At 44.4% G+C, this 20,493-nt stretch overlaps 1 protein-coding gene across 7 annotated transcripts in view; it reads right to left on the bottom strand.

Annotated features, from left to right (window-relative positions):
- Nucleotides 1–2,679: 2,679 nt before the first annotated feature.
- The window catches only part of KMT2C (lysine methyltransferase 2C), a 2,745,351-nt gene continuing 2,727,537 nt past the window's right edge, over nt 2,680–20,493 (bottom strand). For all 7 annotated transcript variants that reach the window (XM_069647923.1, XM_069647922.1, XM_069647921.1 and 4 more), the window contains one exon: nt 2,680–4,601. In XM_069647923.1, coding sequence (XP_069504024.1) covers nt 4,509–4,601 — 93 coding nt within the window. In that variant the 3' untranslated portion in view covers nt 2,680–4,508. The remainder of the gene's footprint in view (nt 4,602–20,493) is intronic.

Raw genomic sequence — 20,493 nt, forward strand, 5'->3', positions numbered from 1 at the left:
CTGTCACTGGCCTCAGCAGGCCTTCGGGTTACCACAGTCAAATAATATTTGGCGGACTTGTCTGTGTTTAAAAGGTCCCCGCATCAAGGTTCCTTCTTTACGATCCTGGTTATGGCACAATTCCTGAAGGGCCTTGCAAATAAGTTTCTGCCAACTCCTTTTGTTGTCCCGGACTAGGATCTGAATCTAGTTGTAACGTTTTTGATGGAGGTTCCCTTTGAGCCCATGCATTCCTGTTCATTACAGCTGCTATCAATGAAAACAGCACTTTGGTTGCGATTATATCAGCCATGAGAGTTGGCGAACCTCAGGCCTTGTGTTACAAGTCCCCATTCTTACGGTTCTTTCGGGAAAAGGTTTCCTTTAAAGACCTGGCTTTATTCCTAAGATGGTATCGGAATTCCACCTTTCTCAGTCCATAGATTTTCTACCCTCCATCACTTCCCTCCAAGGAGGAGGAGCAGTTCCATCGCTTAGAACCCAAAAGAGCTTTGAGCTTTTATGTCGCTTGGATGCCTGAGCTCCGGAAATCTGATCAGCTGTTTGTTCGCAAATGTCGACCCGTAGTGAAGCAGACTATCGCGATGGATTATTCTTTGCATCGTACAGTGCTACCAATCTGCAGGCAAAGAGCTTCCTTCCAGCACCAGGGCACACTTGACAAGAGAATCTCTGCTTCTACCGGTCATCGTTGCACAGATTTACCAGGCACTATTGTCTGGATGTTGCCCGTAGGACTGATGCATGTTTTGGTAGGGCAGTGCTGCAAAATCTGCGACTAACACTTTCTGCCCATCCCATCTTCCTAACTGCCTGGGGGGTCCATCAGGTGAGGAATCTGCGGGAGAAAAGCAATCCATTGAAGGAGAAATTACGTACCGTAATGAACTTTCTATGGATTCTTTTCCCGCAGAGTTCTCATCACCCCTCCCTTCCATCCCTGCATGGGGAAAAAGGGGGTAACTGAGGCATGGGGCGTAGTGATGTGATATGATATGGCATTTATAACGCACCTATACACAAGTGTTTCAAGGCATGACGAGGCAAGGGAGGGGGGCAGAGCGAGGATATAGACAACGATCTTACTAGGCTAAGTGAAATTGAGATTGCGCAAGTGCAGGGGGGAGGGGGAAAGTGCCTGGGGAGTCGAAGGGGGCAGTGCTGAACATGGGATCAAACAAATAAGTAGTGCGGCCAGCAGGCAGCAAGGGTAAGTGCAGACAGCGTGTGTCCAATAAGTGCAGGTAAGGGTACTGTAGGGCTGCAGATACAGACCCAGTTGCAAGAGTTGCTAGGAGGCAGTGCGGGTGTGCAGAAAGATGAAAAAAGCCAACATTAAAGGGTTGCCATGTGAGACACTATCAGTAGTCGAGGCTGGTTACGCAGTAACAGATCAAGTGGCCAGCACAGGTTAAAACTGCTACTGGACTGTGTATGGCCACCACATTTAGCTTGGTTATTGGGTGTCCCACCTTCAACAATGCTTCTTTGGTTGCTCAGTCACACACACCAAGGCGAATGATTGGCAAAATGCGTCTTGGTGCCCCTGGTCCAGACCATCTAAACCAGAGTTACTAAGATCTGCACTGGCACTCCGACTTCAAGCTCTGCTCCACTATACCTGCCAAGATCCCATACCACTCCTAGATCTGCATCAGATCAGGTGGCCAGGTATTGGAGTATGATACAGCAGTTTAGGGGTGCATCCATAGTGCTGCTCCAGCCATGCAAAATGGTGGTCACAACAGTACTCCTCATAACTCCTTAACACGAGCACAGAACCAGTTTGCACATCAGCAGTTTGGTTGTTTGATATTTAGCAATACATTTTTTAATTCTCAAAATGAGTGGTTGAATGAAAGTGGTACAATTTCCATCAATGGCAGAAGGGATTATCTAAGGATTATAAATCTGCTGCCATTTTATGACAGAACATTTAGCAATGCCCTTCCGCCGTAAAACCACAGATGCAAGTGGAAGAGGTCCAAAGAGAGAGTCAAAGGAGCTTAACAGGAGACAGCACTGAGTGGGAAGCCATTGCTGTAGTGGAGTAAAGTGAAGGGCTACACAGAGCTTCGCAACCTCCCATTTATCAAATTAGAAGAGAGCAGGGTTGGAAGCAAATGGTCCAGTCATATAGGTTTTAAAATGGAGATCATGGTATGGAGATACTTTCAAAGCAGCTATGGCACAATGGGCATCCATGATAAATTCTGAAGCCTGTGCAGACTTTACACTTCCAGCATCAATGCAGTCATAAGAAAACATGGAAAATGAAGGAGAATAGCAGGACTGGTGTGTGGACCCCTTCCAAGAACTGAACCATAGACCTGTGTAATAACCACAGGGGTAGCTACTTTGAAAATTACCTTTTGAGTAAGGCTTTTATTTAGCAAGATAGGGAATTTGGTTTTAGACGGCACTTTCCACAAGATATGGAATCGGTGGGTGGAAACTATCATTTGGCATACAGGACTTTATATTTTTCTTTTGTAAAAGATGGTGTTCGTTTACAATTAGGGTGTCTGGTATCAAACAGTTAAGATAAACATTTACAAGAGATCTCCTTGTTTTCATGGCATTTTAAATATATCCTCTACAATGTTAGCTTTCAAATAACACATACTTGCCCATTTGCAAACACAGTACTTGCGTCAAAGACACAGTTTGAAGAAGTGCTTTATAGATGTAAAATATTTTTATTTGTAAATGCTGATCTTCTAAATCTGTTTCCACAAATTCCAAAACCCATAACACTCTGTATACTTCAAAAAATCATTTTTTGCCAACATTAGATACTATTTTACAGGACAGAAAAAAAAACTGTAGGACAAATACTGGTAGGATGTTGGAAATTTGTACAAGAGAAGAAAAATATTCAAGAAACAATTTCTTACAGCTATTCTTCAAGAGAAAAATATATACACTTGATTTCTTCGGTAGGATAAAAAATACATCATGCCATATACATTACCAGTTCAAGACTGTATGACTGGCTAAAGCAACAGCTTACAGCCCACCTTATTAGTGCATGGCACACAGAAACAAAAGCTTTATTTTATACTTAGCCTGTGTTGTGTCAGTACCAGAATTTTTAGTATAAAATAAAAAGTAAATCTGGTTGAAAATGCAGATTCCTTTCTACAAGCAAACACAAATGTGTTTATTTTTTTAAGAAATGTAAACAAAACAATGCATACAAATAATCTTTTAAATTACATTATCCAAAACCCTATTGCTGGAGTCCTGCAGCTGCAAGCATTATTACATCTATTTTTACTTTTCTTACTCCAGTCCTTCAGCAACAAGGTTATCCTGTTAAACGTAACTTCCGCTACATGATTCTCTATGTCGACATGATTACTGTGGATTGGTGATCTATTCCAGGCTACTTTCCACAAAACAAAAAAACAGTCTCAGTTTTGGGCGATTTTAGCAATTATTCACAGTTATTACACATCATAAGCACAAAAACCCTGACTCAAGAAATAGGGATGTAACAATATGATACAAAAGAAACACAGACAAAAAAATAAACCAGTCTGAATTAACAAAATCTATACAAGTTTCGATCAATAAATATATATATATATATTTATATGCCAACTGCTACAGTTATTTCTCTTTTTTAAAGGAAAAGTACTAAGGATCTAAACAAAAACAAATATCCTTTTTTAAAAACTATATTTTGTTTCCTACATAATAAATGTGATGGCATGTTTACTAATACACAAAATCATATTGTAACACCCCTATCGCAATTTTATAATTAGCACCCAAACTGCCGCAGAGTCTGGTAGCATTTGGTCAATAACTATTTTATATTTTTTCTCTGAAAATATTTACAAGTGTACAAAGTAACAGGTTTTGTTAATCTGCGAGTAACAGCAGCAGCAGCTTGGCGTTCTATCTCATTTCTTTTAAAAAATAGCTTCATTCACTTATCCAATAATAAATACAAAAAGTTTCTCTTATTTTACAGAAATCAAAAAAACTACAATAAACTGACTCATGGAATCAAGTATTTAAATGTTTTTAGTGCAAGTTATTTCCCTTAGCTCTATCCCTAAGGAAGTCATTTCAGTACATTCCTTGTTCAGTGGTGTCTACTTTTAATTGTTTTTTATCTTTAATTAGAGGGCCTGCCCCTTTATCAAATAAGGCTGTGTCCAGCACTTTGGATGTCTTCCTTTCGCTGGTGATTTCAGTCTTACATTCATATGTGCTCACAGGCAGTCAATTCTTCATTTCGATAAAACTGCTTTTTCCAGGGAGCTAGAAACAAGTGCTGGGCGATCCCACAGCTCAGACGACCTCTTTACCTCTGGAAGGTTCCCCAGTGTTCGACCCTACTGTCTGGCTTCTGCTGGCACTTGGTTCTACTTAGTAGAGTCCAAAGCTCCTAGAAGTGATTTCTCGTGGATGAGTTGTTTGTTCATCTTCATCCACTTGTATGTTAAATCACTTCTTTCCAGGGACAAACAACCCCCAAGATGAAAGGAATGCATTCAGTTCATCCATTTTCGGCAGTTTACAGCTCCACAGTGGCATGGAATCTTGTGCTGGTCGTCTTCAAAATCAAACTTGTAATCATAACAAAGCTGCAATAAACAGAAAAAAAATAATTCTTAACCCGAATCCCTGTTTCTGGCACTGGGCAACAAGTCAGAAAATAGAACGCAAAAACCTGGCTTCATTTATTTCAATACCACAAAAACATAAGGGGATTGTGTTTAAAGAACACATTACTTACCTGCTGATAATTTTCTGATGGAGACAGATATTCCTCAAACAGATTCTGCATCCTTGCATCCATCTGGATGCAGTTCCCTCCAGAAACATTTGCTCTCATTGAGTAGGTGGTGCCAAGCGGCTGCGACGCCTGCACAGTCATGAGCCCCAGGCAACAACATGCACTTAAAGTGACATCAGGAGGATATAGTTGGAGCTGCCATGCCATTTCCTCAAATGCGTACATTGAAGTGGAAACCTAGAGTAACTATCAATTAATCATTTGAACTCCAAAATAGCAGGGCAATTGCAAAAAGTTCACTTAAAACCATCATGTCAGTGGGGCAAGAAGTAAAGGGGAAGAGAAATGCGCGGAGGTATAGCCATATCTATGAGATAGAACATTACTGGCAGCACGGGCGTAACAGGGGCCCCCACAGGGTAGGAGGCCCACGCTAGCACAAGTGGGCCCCACTTGGAAAAAAAAAAAAATGAAAAAATATTTTTTCAATTTTTTATTTCTTTTTGAAATCACTCTGCCTTCATAAAGACATTATTTCTATGACAGAAATCATGTCTTTATGAAGGCAGGGTGACTAAAAAAATAACCTTTCTTTTTGAAGTCTGAGGGCTCCCCCGACCCCTTGACATGGAAGACCCCAGGCTGGAGGCCTCCATGTCATGGGGTGGGGGAGCCCCATGACTTCAAAACGAAGTATTTTATTTTTGAAGTCACTCTGCCTTCATGAAAAAATTATTTCCGTTATGGTTCGCCCTTAATGGAAATCATTTCTTTATGAAGTCGGAGTGATTTAAAAAATGAACAATTTCTTTTTGAAGTAATAGGGCTCCTCTAACCCCATGACGTGTGAGTGTATTGTGAAAGGGTGTACACTTAAATGTATGGGTGGCTGCCTGGGTATGCCTGCATGGTGAAAGGGTGCACACTTAAATGTATGGATATGATATGATATGATATGGCATTTATAACGTGCCTATAGACAAGTGTTTCAAGGCGCGACTGGGTTTGCCTGTATGGTGAAAGAGTGCACACTTAAATGTATGGATGGCTGGGTGTGTGTGCGTGTATATGGTGAATGGCGTTTGTGCTTGTGTTCAGGGGTGCAACAAAACCCACATTTCGGGGGGCTGATCCTTGAAATGTTGGGAGAGGCGCTAACTTCACAGGCAGTGGGGGAGGGGCACACTTATTTGTTTGGGGGCATCTAACTTCTTTACGCATTTTAATGAGACTATTCTAGTGCAGCTTCAATGTTACAAGCAGTTAACTCTGTATAAGTGTGAACGCACCCACTTATGAACTGCTGTGAGAATGAACAGTCTCCTGTTCCCTTTCTACCCTTCCAGTCACTTCCTTGGCATGAAAGTACTTAGCCCACATCACAATTTAAATTGCCATTTGAATGCAGGTACTAACAGTGAAATGCTTTACGTTAGTAATTGCTGGGCCCTTGTTAACAGCGAAACTCAGGTGCCGTTTAACATCTGTGTCCTGTTCTGTCTGGCAACGGCTCTGTAGGTCAGCCAGGTTGAGTCAACATGGCCCAACATTTCTGGGGGCGAGTGCTGCAGCCCAGTCAACTCAATATTGTTAAGTCCCTACTTGTGTTTAATGCCTTAATTACTTATTGGTAATCCTAATTACTCCTAGCCCTGTTCTTCCTCGTCCCTGTACTTGCGTATGAGGCAGTACTTGTGTATGAGGCACTATGTCGCATACACAAGTACGAAGATGAGGTAGAGGTACATGGAGGTAATTCCTGACTTAGCTACCTGGATCTTCATTACTCCTAATCCCATTCTTCCTCATGCCAGCACTTACCTATGAGGCAAGGAGCCTCTAACGTAAGCTCTGGGACAAGGAAGAGGGACGTGAAGGTAATTCTGGGCCAAGGAACTGATTTTGGAGGTTGGGGTAGGGCATGGGAGGGAAAGCGGATGAGTGGGGGGGGGTGGGATTGTGCGATAAATCATAATGCCTGTCCATGTCCAGGCTAAGCAGGCATGACATGTGATATTAGTGGCTAGAGAGGCATTTTGGTGCAGCCAGTCTTGTTATTCCTCAGTTTGGTATGACTTTTTTTTTTTAACTGCGCATTTCTGATAAAGCAGTCCTGCTAACTGTAATTACCTGGCAAGACTGACATTTGGGTGCTGCCACTCTATCCCTTTTTTACTGCAGCATTGTATATTTTTTGGGGCATGTGTGATAAAATATGATATAAGTATTATTACACACCTGTACACATGTTTCTAGGCACGACAAGAAAGGGAGGGAAGATAGAGGGAGGATAAGACAAATTATCTCACTAGGCCTTGTGTCATTCAGATCGTGCAAGTGCGAGAACGAGAAATGCAAGGGGAATGGGAGTGGGGATGTGCAAGGAAGAAGGGATGGGAAAACAGGTCAGTAATGCTCTGAGTAAATACAGTGGAAGAGGGGGATGGCCTCTTTTAATATGTTTGTCTTTTCTTAAATACAGACAAACCAATTCACTTTAATTTAAAACAAACATTTAAAACTTCAATTTTACACAATATTTTTCGAAAAGTCAATTATTGGACCAAAGTTTTGTAAACATTAACATACTCGCTACAAAGCAAGGTTTGACTCACATTTCCACTTTCCTACCATTTACTCACTTTCATTCTACATTCCACTCATAACTCATATGCATTTTTTCTCTGACCATTCACATTTGGTCACCCTAATCTACTGTCGCCTTTCAATACAGTTCCTTGTATCTACTAAAAGGTAACTCAGTCTGTGTAGCTCTAATCTCACAGATATCATCGACACGTGTTTCAGTTGTCTCTGGACTACATTTTAAGCCCCCTAATGAAGCAACCTTCTTCAGGACGGGAGAGACGGCAACCTCTCTATGCTCTGTCTCATTTGGTAGGGTGAGCCACAGCACCTCTGCTGTGTAATCTGTGGGGGTGAATCAGCCATGGATTTTATCCACCTTCGCCTACAGATACAGAACCACCAGAGTCTGGCTCGATCATCCAGCTAGCATGTCATCTTTTTCATATCAGAATCAACTCGTCTATCAGGGATCTTTCTTTAACATCATGTGGTTCCCAATAGCCATGTTAATTCAATCTCCACTGAGTGTCTTCTTTATCAGGCTACCACTTCTTTGGTGCCTAGTCAAAAAATAGGTGCACCGGGATCGCTATTTCACTCCTCGTGCCCTGGCTCGCGTCGTCTTTCACGACTCCAATTCATCTTGCGTCAGGCGGTATTTATGAAAAGACAAACATATTAAAAGAGGCCATCCTCCTCTTCCACGGGAGTTTTGTGATAAGTTTAGCCTGAAGGACCAGGTGTTGAATCAGGCATTCGCTTTTGATTGTTTCTGAGTAGGTGTAGCCAGGGCAGTGCAGCTCTGGGTAGTGCAAGGAGAACAAGGGCCTGTAGGGTTACAGTCCCAATGAGAAGGATCTCCATCTTACTAGCACTAGGCAGAGATCGTTGGAGGCACACAATCCTGAATCACGGATAGACAGTCAGGAAAGAGCGAGAGATGAGAGGAGCCTGAAGGAAAGCTGAGTGCCATCCACTTAACACTGAAAGTTAGAGGAGAAGGTAGAGATCAGGTGGGCCAAAGGGGCCAAGTAGTGGTTGAAACACCAGGGTGAGAGGATAGGTAATTCCACAGGTAGAGAGAGAGGTGGCAGAGAGAAAGGGACCAAGTTGGACCTGGGAGGGGCAGTCCAAGAGGAAAGAGGTCAGCTACTCCAGGGCCTGATCCGTGATACCCAGGTTCTCACATAGTCGATTGATCAGGATGGCGTGGTTGAACATGTCGAAAGTAGAGGAAAGATAATGAATAATTAGGACATAATGAATTCTGGAATCAAGGTTAGAGAGCAGATCTGGGTGTTCACGAGAGCAGTTTCCGTGCCTCTGACAGCTCTGAAGCCAGATTGATGGTCATGGAGACACCCAACATATTCAATGTGGAGAGTAAGCTGGGAGATGGCCAGCTTTTTTCCAAGAGTTTGCCCAGGAAAGGGGTTATGGTTTACCGGACAGGTAGGATTGGCAGACAACTTCTTGAGGAGTGGGTGCAGAAAGGAGTGCTTAAGGGGAGAGGGGAACGTTCCAGTGGAGAAAGTGATTACAGAAATCGGCGAAGGCTGCAGCGAGGGTGTTAATATGGTCCTTGATGGTTCTCGAGGAGCAGGGGAGAACCTGTTTGAACGACACTTTCATGGATTGGTCAGGTGTTGTCAGACAGAAAGAGGAGGAAAGAGGAGGGGAGGTAGAGATGGCCAAAGGGGGTCTGAGAGAGGAAGAGGAGATAGTGGACAGGATGTCCTGAGTTTTAGCAGAGAAGTAAGAGGCCAGAGCCATACAGAGGGCCTGGGAGGGAACAGGAGAGATGTAGACCGCAACAGGATTGATCAGTTCCGTGCAGATTTTAAAGAAAGTGTGCTGTATATTGCATTAAAACACATATTTATATCTTTCACCTAGTACAGTGTGCTGCATAACCCTTCAGCAGCACATCCATGCTATTGTGCAAGTGTGATAATCTAGGATGGTCCAGAGTGTAGCACGAACCATGATTTGTTGCCAAGTTGGGGGGTCCCTCAGCATGGCTTGCAGGGGGTCCCCCACATTTTGTGTTACGCCACTGACTGGCAGGTATTTTGTTCTCTTACTGGATACATTGTTTATCTTTCAAATACTCCCAAAGCTGTACCCTAATCATAAGGTGGCGGGATAACTATTAGGGTTAACAACTGGAGGTTCTGCAGCACCTACCTGCCAACTCTAACATCTTTGCCAGAAAGTAATGATTAGTAAAGCGGTCAGTCTAGAAAAATGGATACCTCTCACATGTGACCGCAAAGTATTTTGATGGCCGTGGGCCAACCGTCTCATGCACGATATGACAGAATATAGGTTTCCGAGTTTGCCAATGAACGGCCATTTTGATGTAACAAGAATCGCCATTTTGTTTTTCTAACCATTGCTCATTGCTTTCTGTTCTTATTGCTTTGCAGTACATTTTCTGCTTACACTGCTCGACTGTAAAACATCGTTGTCTGCACGTGAAAGGACAAGGCAGCAGGGCCGCAAGGATAACAAAAGTTAGTTGAAACACAACGTAGGCAGTGCCAGGAAGAATGCCCGGCTCCTTCCCGAATGTAGCCTTGAAGCAGAGCTGCAGGGCATTTAATCATTTTGCAGCTGCCAGCCAGTCTCGTTATATGATAGAATATGTTAGAATAAAGCAGCTAAAGGCTTGAATTATGCTCTTCTTACGGCCCCCCTTTGCTGAGCCCTGTTAGAGCGTGTCGGCTCACAGGACACGAATAGCACCTCATAGATAGCAAGGTCTGGAATGCAACTCTTACCCCGTATGTAGCTCGCTTCCAAGAACAGAATCGCTGTGTTCGGTTCAACAACTGAAAGATGCCTCCACACTCACAAATTGCAAATTGTTACTAGAATAGATATTTGAAGGTGTCATAGTTGTCGAAAGTGTCCATCATACCAAGTTCAAAGAAACCCAATAAAGGGGGGTGTTAAACATGTCATAGCTGATTGTTTGATATGCATTTTGTATACATGTAACTGATATACGTAATTTGCTCTCTTGCGTCCCTCGAGGTCTAGAGATGCACGTCGCGGGGCGTGAGACCGAGTTGGCCAACTGAGACTTTTGCTTTGCAATAAACCCTAGCTTTGGGAATACAACCTCGTGTCTGGCGTATCTATCATGTGTGGTGACTCGCCTTGTTTCCATAGACGTAAGGGACCCCTAGGGGCCCCTTTCAAGAGGGCGCCCGAATAGGGACCCTCCCCCCACTTGTTCCATCGCATACGTTGTCATTGAGTAAGGCGGAGAACGGCAAGGACGGGACGATCGAGCCGGGATCAAGAGGTGTTCGGGGCACCCTGTAGAAGTGATGAGACTCCTTTGCAGATCTGCACACATCTGATCCCCGATCGACGTGCCTGGCTAGAGAACAAGGAGGCGAGGGTCCCGAAACGAGGCGCAAGCCAAGAAACGCAGACACAACGTCATTGGGTGCGTCAGTATACAGACGACTTGTGTCCGAAAGGACACATTGATTTATCAGGCGAGTCATTCCCCGATTCAAAGTAATCCTGATATTGGTTGAGAGTTCACTTTACAAAATCAAACGCCCTAGGTAAGGTTCATTAACCAAGGGGAAGGTTGAAACATGCCTGGGTATTGTCCACCCTAGCAGGGTTTTTCTGCTCTGGTAGACAATCTTTGGAAGATGGCCAAATTGCACCACCTGGGGGAATGCCGGCGTATGAGATGTATGTGAAGTATGGAGTGGGTGCGATAATATTCTGTGAGACTTGGCATAGGCAAACCAGAAAGCAACAAGACCATCAGTGGCCGATTAATGGTAGTTTTGAGATAGCGAGAATAGATAACTTGGAAAGGGTGTTGATAAGAAAGAAATCGCGTCCTGCAGCATTTGATATCGTTAAGGACTGGGGAAAGGGAAGCAATGCTCCGATTTAGAAGTAGAGCGAAGCATGCGCGCAGGCATAATTCGAAAGGTGAAGTAGCGGAAGAGAAAGAAGAGGAGGAGTGGACTGAGAGTCTAAGGTCAGGTAGGCGTGACCAGTTGAATATAGAAACAATATACCCACAACGAGAATTACACATAGCAGATGAATTAATAGAAAACATATTGACCCATATAAAACAAGGCCCAAGATCAGAAGTGAGACCAGACACGTCAGTAACTAGTGCCCAAACCCCGCCCGTAGTCCAAACTCTCCCTCCGGTAGCTCAAGCCCTCCCACAGCCACAGACCGCGCACGTACCACTTCCTATTAGCCAACCAGGCCCACAACAGACACTCCCTATTCCCATTGTCCCATCTGCACCTCCCGCCTTAGACACAGACTCGGTACCGTCCGTTCCTCCCGGGGTTGAAGTTGAAATCACGGGGGCGAGAGGCGGGACTGAACAAGGGGGATGCACGAGGGTAACTCGCAGTGCGCTCAGCAAAGAAAGGAACGTGGATTGCAGAGATGTATATAGACGGGAATGATGGGACAACATTGGCTTCGATATATGACTTCCGAAGAAGCAACGAAAGACAGGTAGTGTTGGAATGCATGGGTGAATATTTGGTGGAGAAATGGAAACAGTTAATTGGGAAATTACCACCCAGCGATTGTTATATTTGAATGCATTAGCACGCTGTAGGGAGAGGGATGAAGAAGTGAGAGAACATGTATATGGACTTTTTGAACTTAAAGATGAATTAGATAATGATTATGCCGAAATGTTTACTACACCTGGGTACAGGAGTAGGGATATCGGGAGACATAGGAAGGAAACTGTAGAGCCATATATACAACAACGACATTCAATGTCACTGCAGAGGGACGACAAGTTGAAAGTATGTATACGAGAAGCGTTTATATGGATGTCAGATCCCAGTATCCCCACAATGGAGATACATGAGATAGTAGATGAATATTCCATGCCCATGAAAAGAAAAGCACTGCAGTCGATGCCTGAACATTTATTAGACAAAGATATAGAAAACGATAAGGCCAGCCCACCTGAAATAATGGCAGTATATAAAAAAGCACTAGAGCGAGGGACAGGAGAAACAGCCCTATGGCTTGATCTGGGAATATTGTTACACATGAGAGAAGGGGGAGGGACAGTAAGTGGGGCATTTCCTATGAGAGACATCCCAACTACCTTTGTGCCCAAAGTAGAGGTTCCTGTAGCGGCGCAGGTAACACCAGCCCATTATACCGCCCAATATGTGCATGTCCCTGTCATGATGCCTACCCCCGGGGACCCAGACCAAGTCCAGCAACCCCGGAAGCAGGCATCAAGTTATCCCAAGCAAGCCCAACAACCCCTGCTAGGGGCTATTTGGGTGCAGTCCTGGCGTCTATGGCACCAGGCTCATATGGAGAGTCAGGCTCATAGATTAAAACTTACCTGATGCAGACCATGCTGCAAACTTAACTGATGCAGACCATGCTGCAAGAGCTCCAAGCCAAAAGAGGCTTGGATGGGACTACTTTAACTAGGGACTATTTTTTTACTCGGGTGGGGCTGGGGAGAAATACTTACCTGGGACTACTTTGGAGGCTATTTAAACCACCCCCGAAGAGCAGCACACGCTTTGCGTTATTCTGCATCCAGCAGCGTAACGCTCACCGTGCCTGCAAGTCTGCATCCAGTCTTCTGCCCCGCCCGCCTCGAGTTTGGAGCTCCTAGAAAAAGGGAGAAAGAAGGAGAAAAGGTTAGAACAAGAGCAATACCTTGATCCTTACCCGAATTCCCGATCCATTGCGCCTTCGAGCTGGAAGAAAGAAGTTAATTTATGCGCATCGCCTCGCCTTCTGCAGCGCCGCGCTGAACTCACCGGCCTTCGCAGCATCTTCACATTCCACCGCATCCTCCTGCATGTTCCCGCTGCACTCCGGAACCTAAGGAGAAGACGAGAACAGCAAGGTGAGCCAAGGGAATACACAGAGGAATATTAGTTACCCACCCATAGACTTACCTGATTTTACCACCGGGGGTACTATTCCTCTTCACGGGTCGGCGCAGCTTCCACTGCATCTTCACCGAACCCGGGCCCCTAAGGGGAAACAAAAGGACAGTAAGGTGAAACAAATGGACTAACAAGGGGAACCCTCCTCACCACAATAGACTTACCTGATTTTACAGCAGGAGGTATTATTCCCCGAGACTTCATACTTTCTCTCAGCGCCTGAATAAGGGAGAAAGCAACAGGTTACATATCGACTTTATTTTATCGAAGTGTGTTGGAAAATACAAATCCTTACCAGAATATTACCGGTTGCCACGACGAACTCTTCCCTAGGGTCAAGCTGCAACCTGCAAGGAATCGGACAAGAGTGAAAGTCAGGCATTTGAACTCTTACGAACTACATACTTACGGCGTCTTGCCGGGAATCTCGGAGTCAATATTGTTCTGGAACTCACCAATTCCTTCGAGCCAGTGAAGCAACTGGTTATCAACGCGTCCCTGCGCTCAATGCAGGATGGAGAGCTCATCTTTTCAAACCATCAGGTGAGACTATAAGAGGGGACATCCAAGGTGACCTGTGGGGAGAACAGCGGGGGTGGGGGGGATTTACGCTCAACTCCACGGGTGGTTAATTCCCTTTCTCCATTTGCAGAAGAATATTCCTACGGGCCAAGCAAACGAAGCTAGGCGGGCCAGTCCAGTCCGTCATCTCGGCCCTATGCGTCACATTGTCTGGAGACCGCAGCTGGCCAGTTCAGATCGACGCCTCTGTGGGAGCCAGGTGAACGTAACAGTCCCCTTCTCCAGACGGGAGGTGAACAACATAAAGCAGACGATTCCTGATATAAGAAAGAATCCTGCAGGGTTTTACAAGGAAGTAGAGTCCTGCCTGCAATCATCCGTGCTTACCATGGGTGACATAGACCTAATATTCCCAGTGATCCTGCCAACAGACATATGGAAGCAAATAAGAAAGGTGGATGACACAACAACCTTTTGTGCCACATGGGCGGACTTGATAATAGAAGACAGGAAGACAAGCGGTTGGAGGAACACCGGGACCGAACCTGGTAGCATTACCAGCACGCATAGTACAGAAATTAAAAGAAATTGTCCCAGAGAAAAGAATTCAATGGGACAAATTGACTGCATGTGTACAAGGCGAGGATGAGTTAGCTACAGATTATTTTAACAGATTTGAAGAAGTATTTACAGACTTCAGTGGGCAGGATGTGAGCTCGGAAGCGGGAAAGAGGTTATTTGTTGACAAATATGTGAGGGGGTTAAAACTTCCATTCCAGAATCTAATGACATCAGTGTGTGCATGGCAAGCAAAAACACTGGGCGAAGTATTACACATGGCCCAATATTATGAGAACAGAGTGACTGCGGATAAAGAAAAAGAGGAGAAGGATAGGGTAAATCTGAAAACACGGGTACTACTGCAGCAAGTAGTAGGACACAATAGAGGGAGAGGGAACGTACAAGGAAGGAGTAATTCGAATATGCATGGGGGAACAGTGGGACCAAATCAGTGTGCGTATTGTAAGGAGGAAGGACACCGGCGAGCGCAATGTCCGCATCTGCAGAATAGAAATGGGTCTGATCAGTGGAGACAGCATAGAGGACACCAAGGAGCGAATGGACCAAATAGGAATAGTATGCAGCAGCAGCACCACAATAATGGAGGTAATCAAAACCAAGCCCAAAACCAAAGTGCCCCTAACCAGAGTCAGGGACAGCAAAACCAACAGTATGGAAACCAGAGTGGGGGAAATAGAGGGAAGAGTGGGAGCGTTTTCGATCCATAGCCAAACACGTATTACACTAACAGTAATGATTACACATCGGACGATGTGTTATTTCCCCAATAGGACAGCCCAGGACAGGGGTCGGAACCAGTGTCTATTCCCGTGAATCAGAGAGGACCCTACGTAGAAATGAGAGTCGGGAATGAGGAGCACCGCTTTCTTGTAGATACAGGAGCGCAAAAGTGTTCAATAGACCACCACTTGGTTCCGGATATACCACTGTCAGGGCAAAAGAATGTTTCCGTAGGGTTTGCAGGTACACCAGTCATAAACCCAGTGTCCCAACCAGTCCCAGTTACTATAGGACCATTCACTGAACATTGTCCTTTCCTTTTAACAGAAAATTGTGGGGAGAACCTGTTGGGATTAAATTTGTTGAAAAAAATAGGTTCTGTTATACATTGCACAGCAGACGGGGTGTTCCTAACGATTTGGCCACAAGATGCCCCTGTGTCAGAATTCATGTCTGAAACTTTACCAAGAGAACCAAGTAAAGTGCCAACCTGTATATGGGCAATGCATGACAACGATGTAGGATGCTTGAAAATAAAGCCAGTAAAGATCATTTTGAAAGAAGGTGTTACCCTACCGCGAATTCCCCAATACAGAATTTCGGCTGAAGGTGAGAAAGGATTGAGGAGTATTGTTACAGATTTGGTGAAATTAGGGGTAATTGAAGAAATTACAGGCAGTACATGCAACAGCCCGATTCTTCCAGTTTATAAAAAAGGAGGCAATGAAGTACCATACCGTTTTATAATTGATTTGTGCGCGCTAAACAAAGTAGTAGATCCACAATTTCCTTTAGTGCCAGATGTCACTACAATATTGACAATGATACCTGTTTCAGCAGAATATTTTAGTGTAGTTGATCTAAAAAATGCGTTCTTCAGCATTGCAGTGTACAAGGACAGCAGATATTTGTTCACATTCACGCGGATTCCGCAAGGTTACACGGAAAGTCAGAGTATTTACAGTAGAGTATTGAAAGAGCAGCTAGACATGCTAGACTTACCAGTGGGTTGCGTACTCTTGCAATACATAGACAATCTATTATTAGCTGCTGACACAGAGGAGATTTGAAAAGAAAGCACTGTATTACTACTGTCACACCTAGTGGCACATGGCCATAAAGCTAGTTCAATCTAATCGAAAGGAGGTGGCCCTATTTGGGCTACCTACTTTTGAAAGAAGGGAGAAGGCTAACGCCAGAACGCATAGAAAGTATTTCTTGTATGCCTATTCCAAAGACACAGAAAGGAGTCAGAGCCATAATAGGCATGGCTTCATATTGCTGACAATGGATTGGTCATTTTGCGTTAATTGTGAAACCGATGGTGAATTTGACTAGAAAGGATGCGGTTATGCCTTTACAGTGGGATGAGGAATGTCAGAAGGCATTTGATCAATTGAAAACTGCATTATGTTCGGCTCCAGTTTTGGGCACGCCGAATTATGAGAAGGTTTTTAGATTGTGTGTGAAAGTGAAGGATGTGCATTGGCGGTTTTGACACAGGAACAAGGTGGAAGAAATAGGCCATGCGGCTATTTTTCTTCTTCGCTGGACCCTGTAGCGCACGCACTACGATGTTTGTGATCTGTCGCGGCGGCTGCTGCGTCAGTGAAACAAACGGAAGGGAAGGTATTGGGGCATACTTTAATTTTGATGGTGCCACATGCCATAGACGTTCTATTAAATAGAACACAGACGCAACACCTCACCTCTGCTAGATTGACAAGATATGAGATTATCTTGTTTGCGCCCCATATCCAAATTATGAGGTGTAGCGCTTTCAATCCTGCAGAATTAATGCCACTACCCATAAAAGAAATTGGGGAGAATGAATCACCCCCCATGATTGCTTAATGGTCACTGAGGAAGGGGAGAGTTGATTTAAGTGATACCCCACAGAAAGAGCCAGATGGAGTTATTTTTTGACGGCTCATGTTTTAAATTACCTGACGGCACAACAACTGCGGCATATGCGATCACTACCCTAGAGAGCGTTGTAGAAAGCAAAAGAATCCCCTACAACTCGGCACAAGCCGCAGAGATAATAGCATTGACCAGAGCCTGCGAGATTTCTGAAAATTTGAATGTGAATATATATCCCGATAGTCAGTATGCTTTTGGGGTGGTTCATAACTTTGGTCGACTCTGGGCTGAGAGAGGGTTTTTGACATCACATGGTGCCAGAATTCAACATGGCCCTTTGATTGTACGATTGCTGTCTGCACTCACGCTTCCAAAGCGCCTAGCAATAGTGAAATGCGAGGCACACAAAAAGGTAACATGCAAAGTAGGAGAGGGAAACACGTTTGCGAACAGAATTGCGAAACAAACTGCCACTGATTTAAATACCAAAATGATGACGGTTCAGACTGAGGAAGTACCCTGTATGATAGAAAATGGAGTTGCCACTGTCAAAGAAATGCAGGCCGAAGCTACGGCCGATGAAATACAAGGGTGGTCAGAGGGCTCTGCTGAGTTAGATCTGGAGGGTTGTTGGGTGGACAAAGGAACTAGAAACTGGATGTTGCCAAATTCATATGTGACTGCAATGGTCACAATGGCCCATAGCCCTACTCCGATCTGTGCGAAAAAGATAATACAGCACCTATCTACAGTATGGCAGAATGTAAACAAAGAAGAATGCAGAGAGGTTGGTGCAGAACTGTATCACGTGTTCACAACACAATCTAGGAAAGGGAACAGTGACTCCAATAGGCAGTTTTGGCCCGCCCTCTATGCCTTCTGAGGTGATCCATTTTGATTTCATAGAGATGGAGGGATGCCAAAATGTGAAATATGTCTTAGTGGTGATCTGTGCATTCAGTAAGTGGATGGAGGCATATCCCTTAAAAGACTGCACAGCAATGAGCACAGCAAAAGTAATGCTTAAAGAATATTTTTCCCGTTTTGGCTTGCGCCTTGTCTTATGGTCAGATAATGGCCCGCATTTTGTGGGTGCAGTGGTGTTACAGATATGTGCGGGTCTTCAGATTGATAAGAGATTCCATAGTTCAAGGCATCCAAGTTCGGCCAGTCTTGTGGAGAGGCACAATGGGATTCTCAAGTCAAAAATTAGCAAAATATGTGCAGGATGCAAGTTGAGTTGGGTGGATGCATTACCAATAGCGCTATTATGCATGCGTACGTCTGGTGCGCACCTCAGCCAAAACGACTCAGAGGTAGAACATCCTGTGCTTAGTACTTATTGTGGCCTTTTAATGCAGAAATTGCGTTTGATTCATCGGCAGGTGCAGGAGGCATTACCAGTGAGATACACCGGTCCGGGACATGTGCTGGAGCCAGGAGACTGGGTGCTGCTTAAAAATTTTGAAAGAAAGTCAGCGTTAGCACCCAGGTGGCGTGGCCCCTATCAAGTACTCTTGGCAACGCAGACAGCGATACGGGTGGATGGACGGAAGTCGTGGATCTATGCCACCCATGCCAAAAAGATTCCAACTTCACTGAAAGACTTGTCTGACCCAGACGACCGGAAAGAGACAGCGGTCCCAGAAACGGAAGAAACTGTTGCCAGTAAGCCGCCACCAAATCTGCCCAAGCGAGAAGTAAAACCCTAAACAAAGCCTGAGACGATTGCCAAAAAGGGGAAAGGGCAAAGAGTGCCCCAACGTTGCCCAGCAGAATCGACATCACTGTTGGCCGACACGAAATCTGCCTTGCAAATACCAGCAGAAACTAAACGTGTACCCCTTTGGCGCCCACCAGCACTTGCCAGCACGCCAAAGACCGAATCTGCATCACTGGCGCGGCGTACACCAGCACCTGCAGTAGCGCCACAGGCTGACTTTGAGCCTGAATCTGGAAGTGCACCGGCACTGTTCACGGATCACACAATGCCAGGAGTGAGGCGATACAATTTGCGGCCTCGAAAGACAAAGTGATCCACAGTTCTTTGGCGTTTATATCAACCTATGGTTCTGCTCATGGACGGAGAAGGAACTAGAGGTGTAGAGGAGAGAAGCGTCAGAATTGTGCAAGTCGGACAATTCAAGACTCGCGGCTCCTCGGTGCGATCATAAAAAGTACATGTGTCCTGAACCAGAGTGGACAAGCTGGGCGCACATGGTACTAAGGCAATAAGATAACTGATCAAAAGTCCTCTGAGCAGTATGAGAAAGGACAAGTGATCTTGCCTAAAAATAAATAAGCAAATTCAGGCTATAAAGGACTGGCAGAACTGAACTGTGACAATTCTGTTGAACTTATTGACATCAGAGCAAGTGCAACAAAGAGAGATATCCACGACGAACTGTAATAAGGAAGAAGAAGGACGATGAGAAACATGTCGGGACCGGTTCCAGCCTCCTCCTGCACTACTGTTGAGAATGAGTCAATTATAAAGACTGTAAGCTTAAGAAAAACGCATGGTAAAAAGAATTGTATGCTGGCACTGACAATTATGTGCTTTATGAGTGTGGTACCACCAATAACGACAGCCCTAGTATTACGGTATGTGGAATCGATACACCCATTAGGAATGTTTTTACCAATAGTTAATATATCCACTACTGAAAGCCCGGTTCAGGTGATTACTTATACCCTGTCCCCAATTGAAGAAAGGCACAGGGAAGGGTTTGGTAACAACACGTTGTTATTAATTATGAACATGACACATGCAATTCTAAAGAAAACAAATTGCTAGGTATGTGCCCATTTACCACAGCATGCTGGGAAAGGAATAGGTTGGTATGTACAGCCATTACCATTAAGTTCTGCCTGTAGTGCATCTTTAAGTGCATTGTTCTATGGGAGATGGAATGAGAGTAGTACGGGTCAATTAGACAGAACCAACATGAATGAGTTTGAGGAAATAATAATGAAGCCTGTGGGTTGTTCCGTATTCCATAAAGCACAAGTACTGGCCCCAGAGCCTACGAGGAAAAATACGCGAAAGATAACACGACAAAATAGAAGAGATAGATTGTCCCCACCAGATAAAACATCTTACACGGTGAATTATAAACCAAGAACTGTCCTTTTTTGTCTAAAAAAGAAAGGCTCCTTTTCAGTCGGAACATTTACTGGGTGCAGGAATACAGTGGTATTGAAATGGGAAATAGAACCAGTATATGTGGGAGATCCAGTTTATTTTATATGCAGAGAGAAAGCATATCCTTGGTTGCCCAGAAACTGGGGAGGTACATGTTACCTAGGACTACTGTTCCCAGGAGTGTTCCTCTTAGAAACAGCAGACATGGCCAGACTATCCAGATCTAGAGGCAAAAAGAGTAGCGAAGGTGTTTTGATAGCAACTGACGTAGCAAAATCATTCATTCCATTCTTGGGGCAGATAATGAACTCCTATAATATAAGGCAGCTGTCCAGAATACTACAAAATACCATAAACACGACAGATATACTATT

This window comes from Ambystoma mexicanum, chromosome 2q (genome assembly GCF_040938575.1).
Source record: "Ambystoma mexicanum isolate Mex_15411 chromosome 2q, UKY_AmexF1_1, whole genome shotgun sequence".
Taxonomy (NCBI): domain Eukaryota; kingdom Metazoa; phylum Chordata; class Amphibia; order Caudata; family Ambystomatidae; genus Ambystoma; species Ambystoma mexicanum.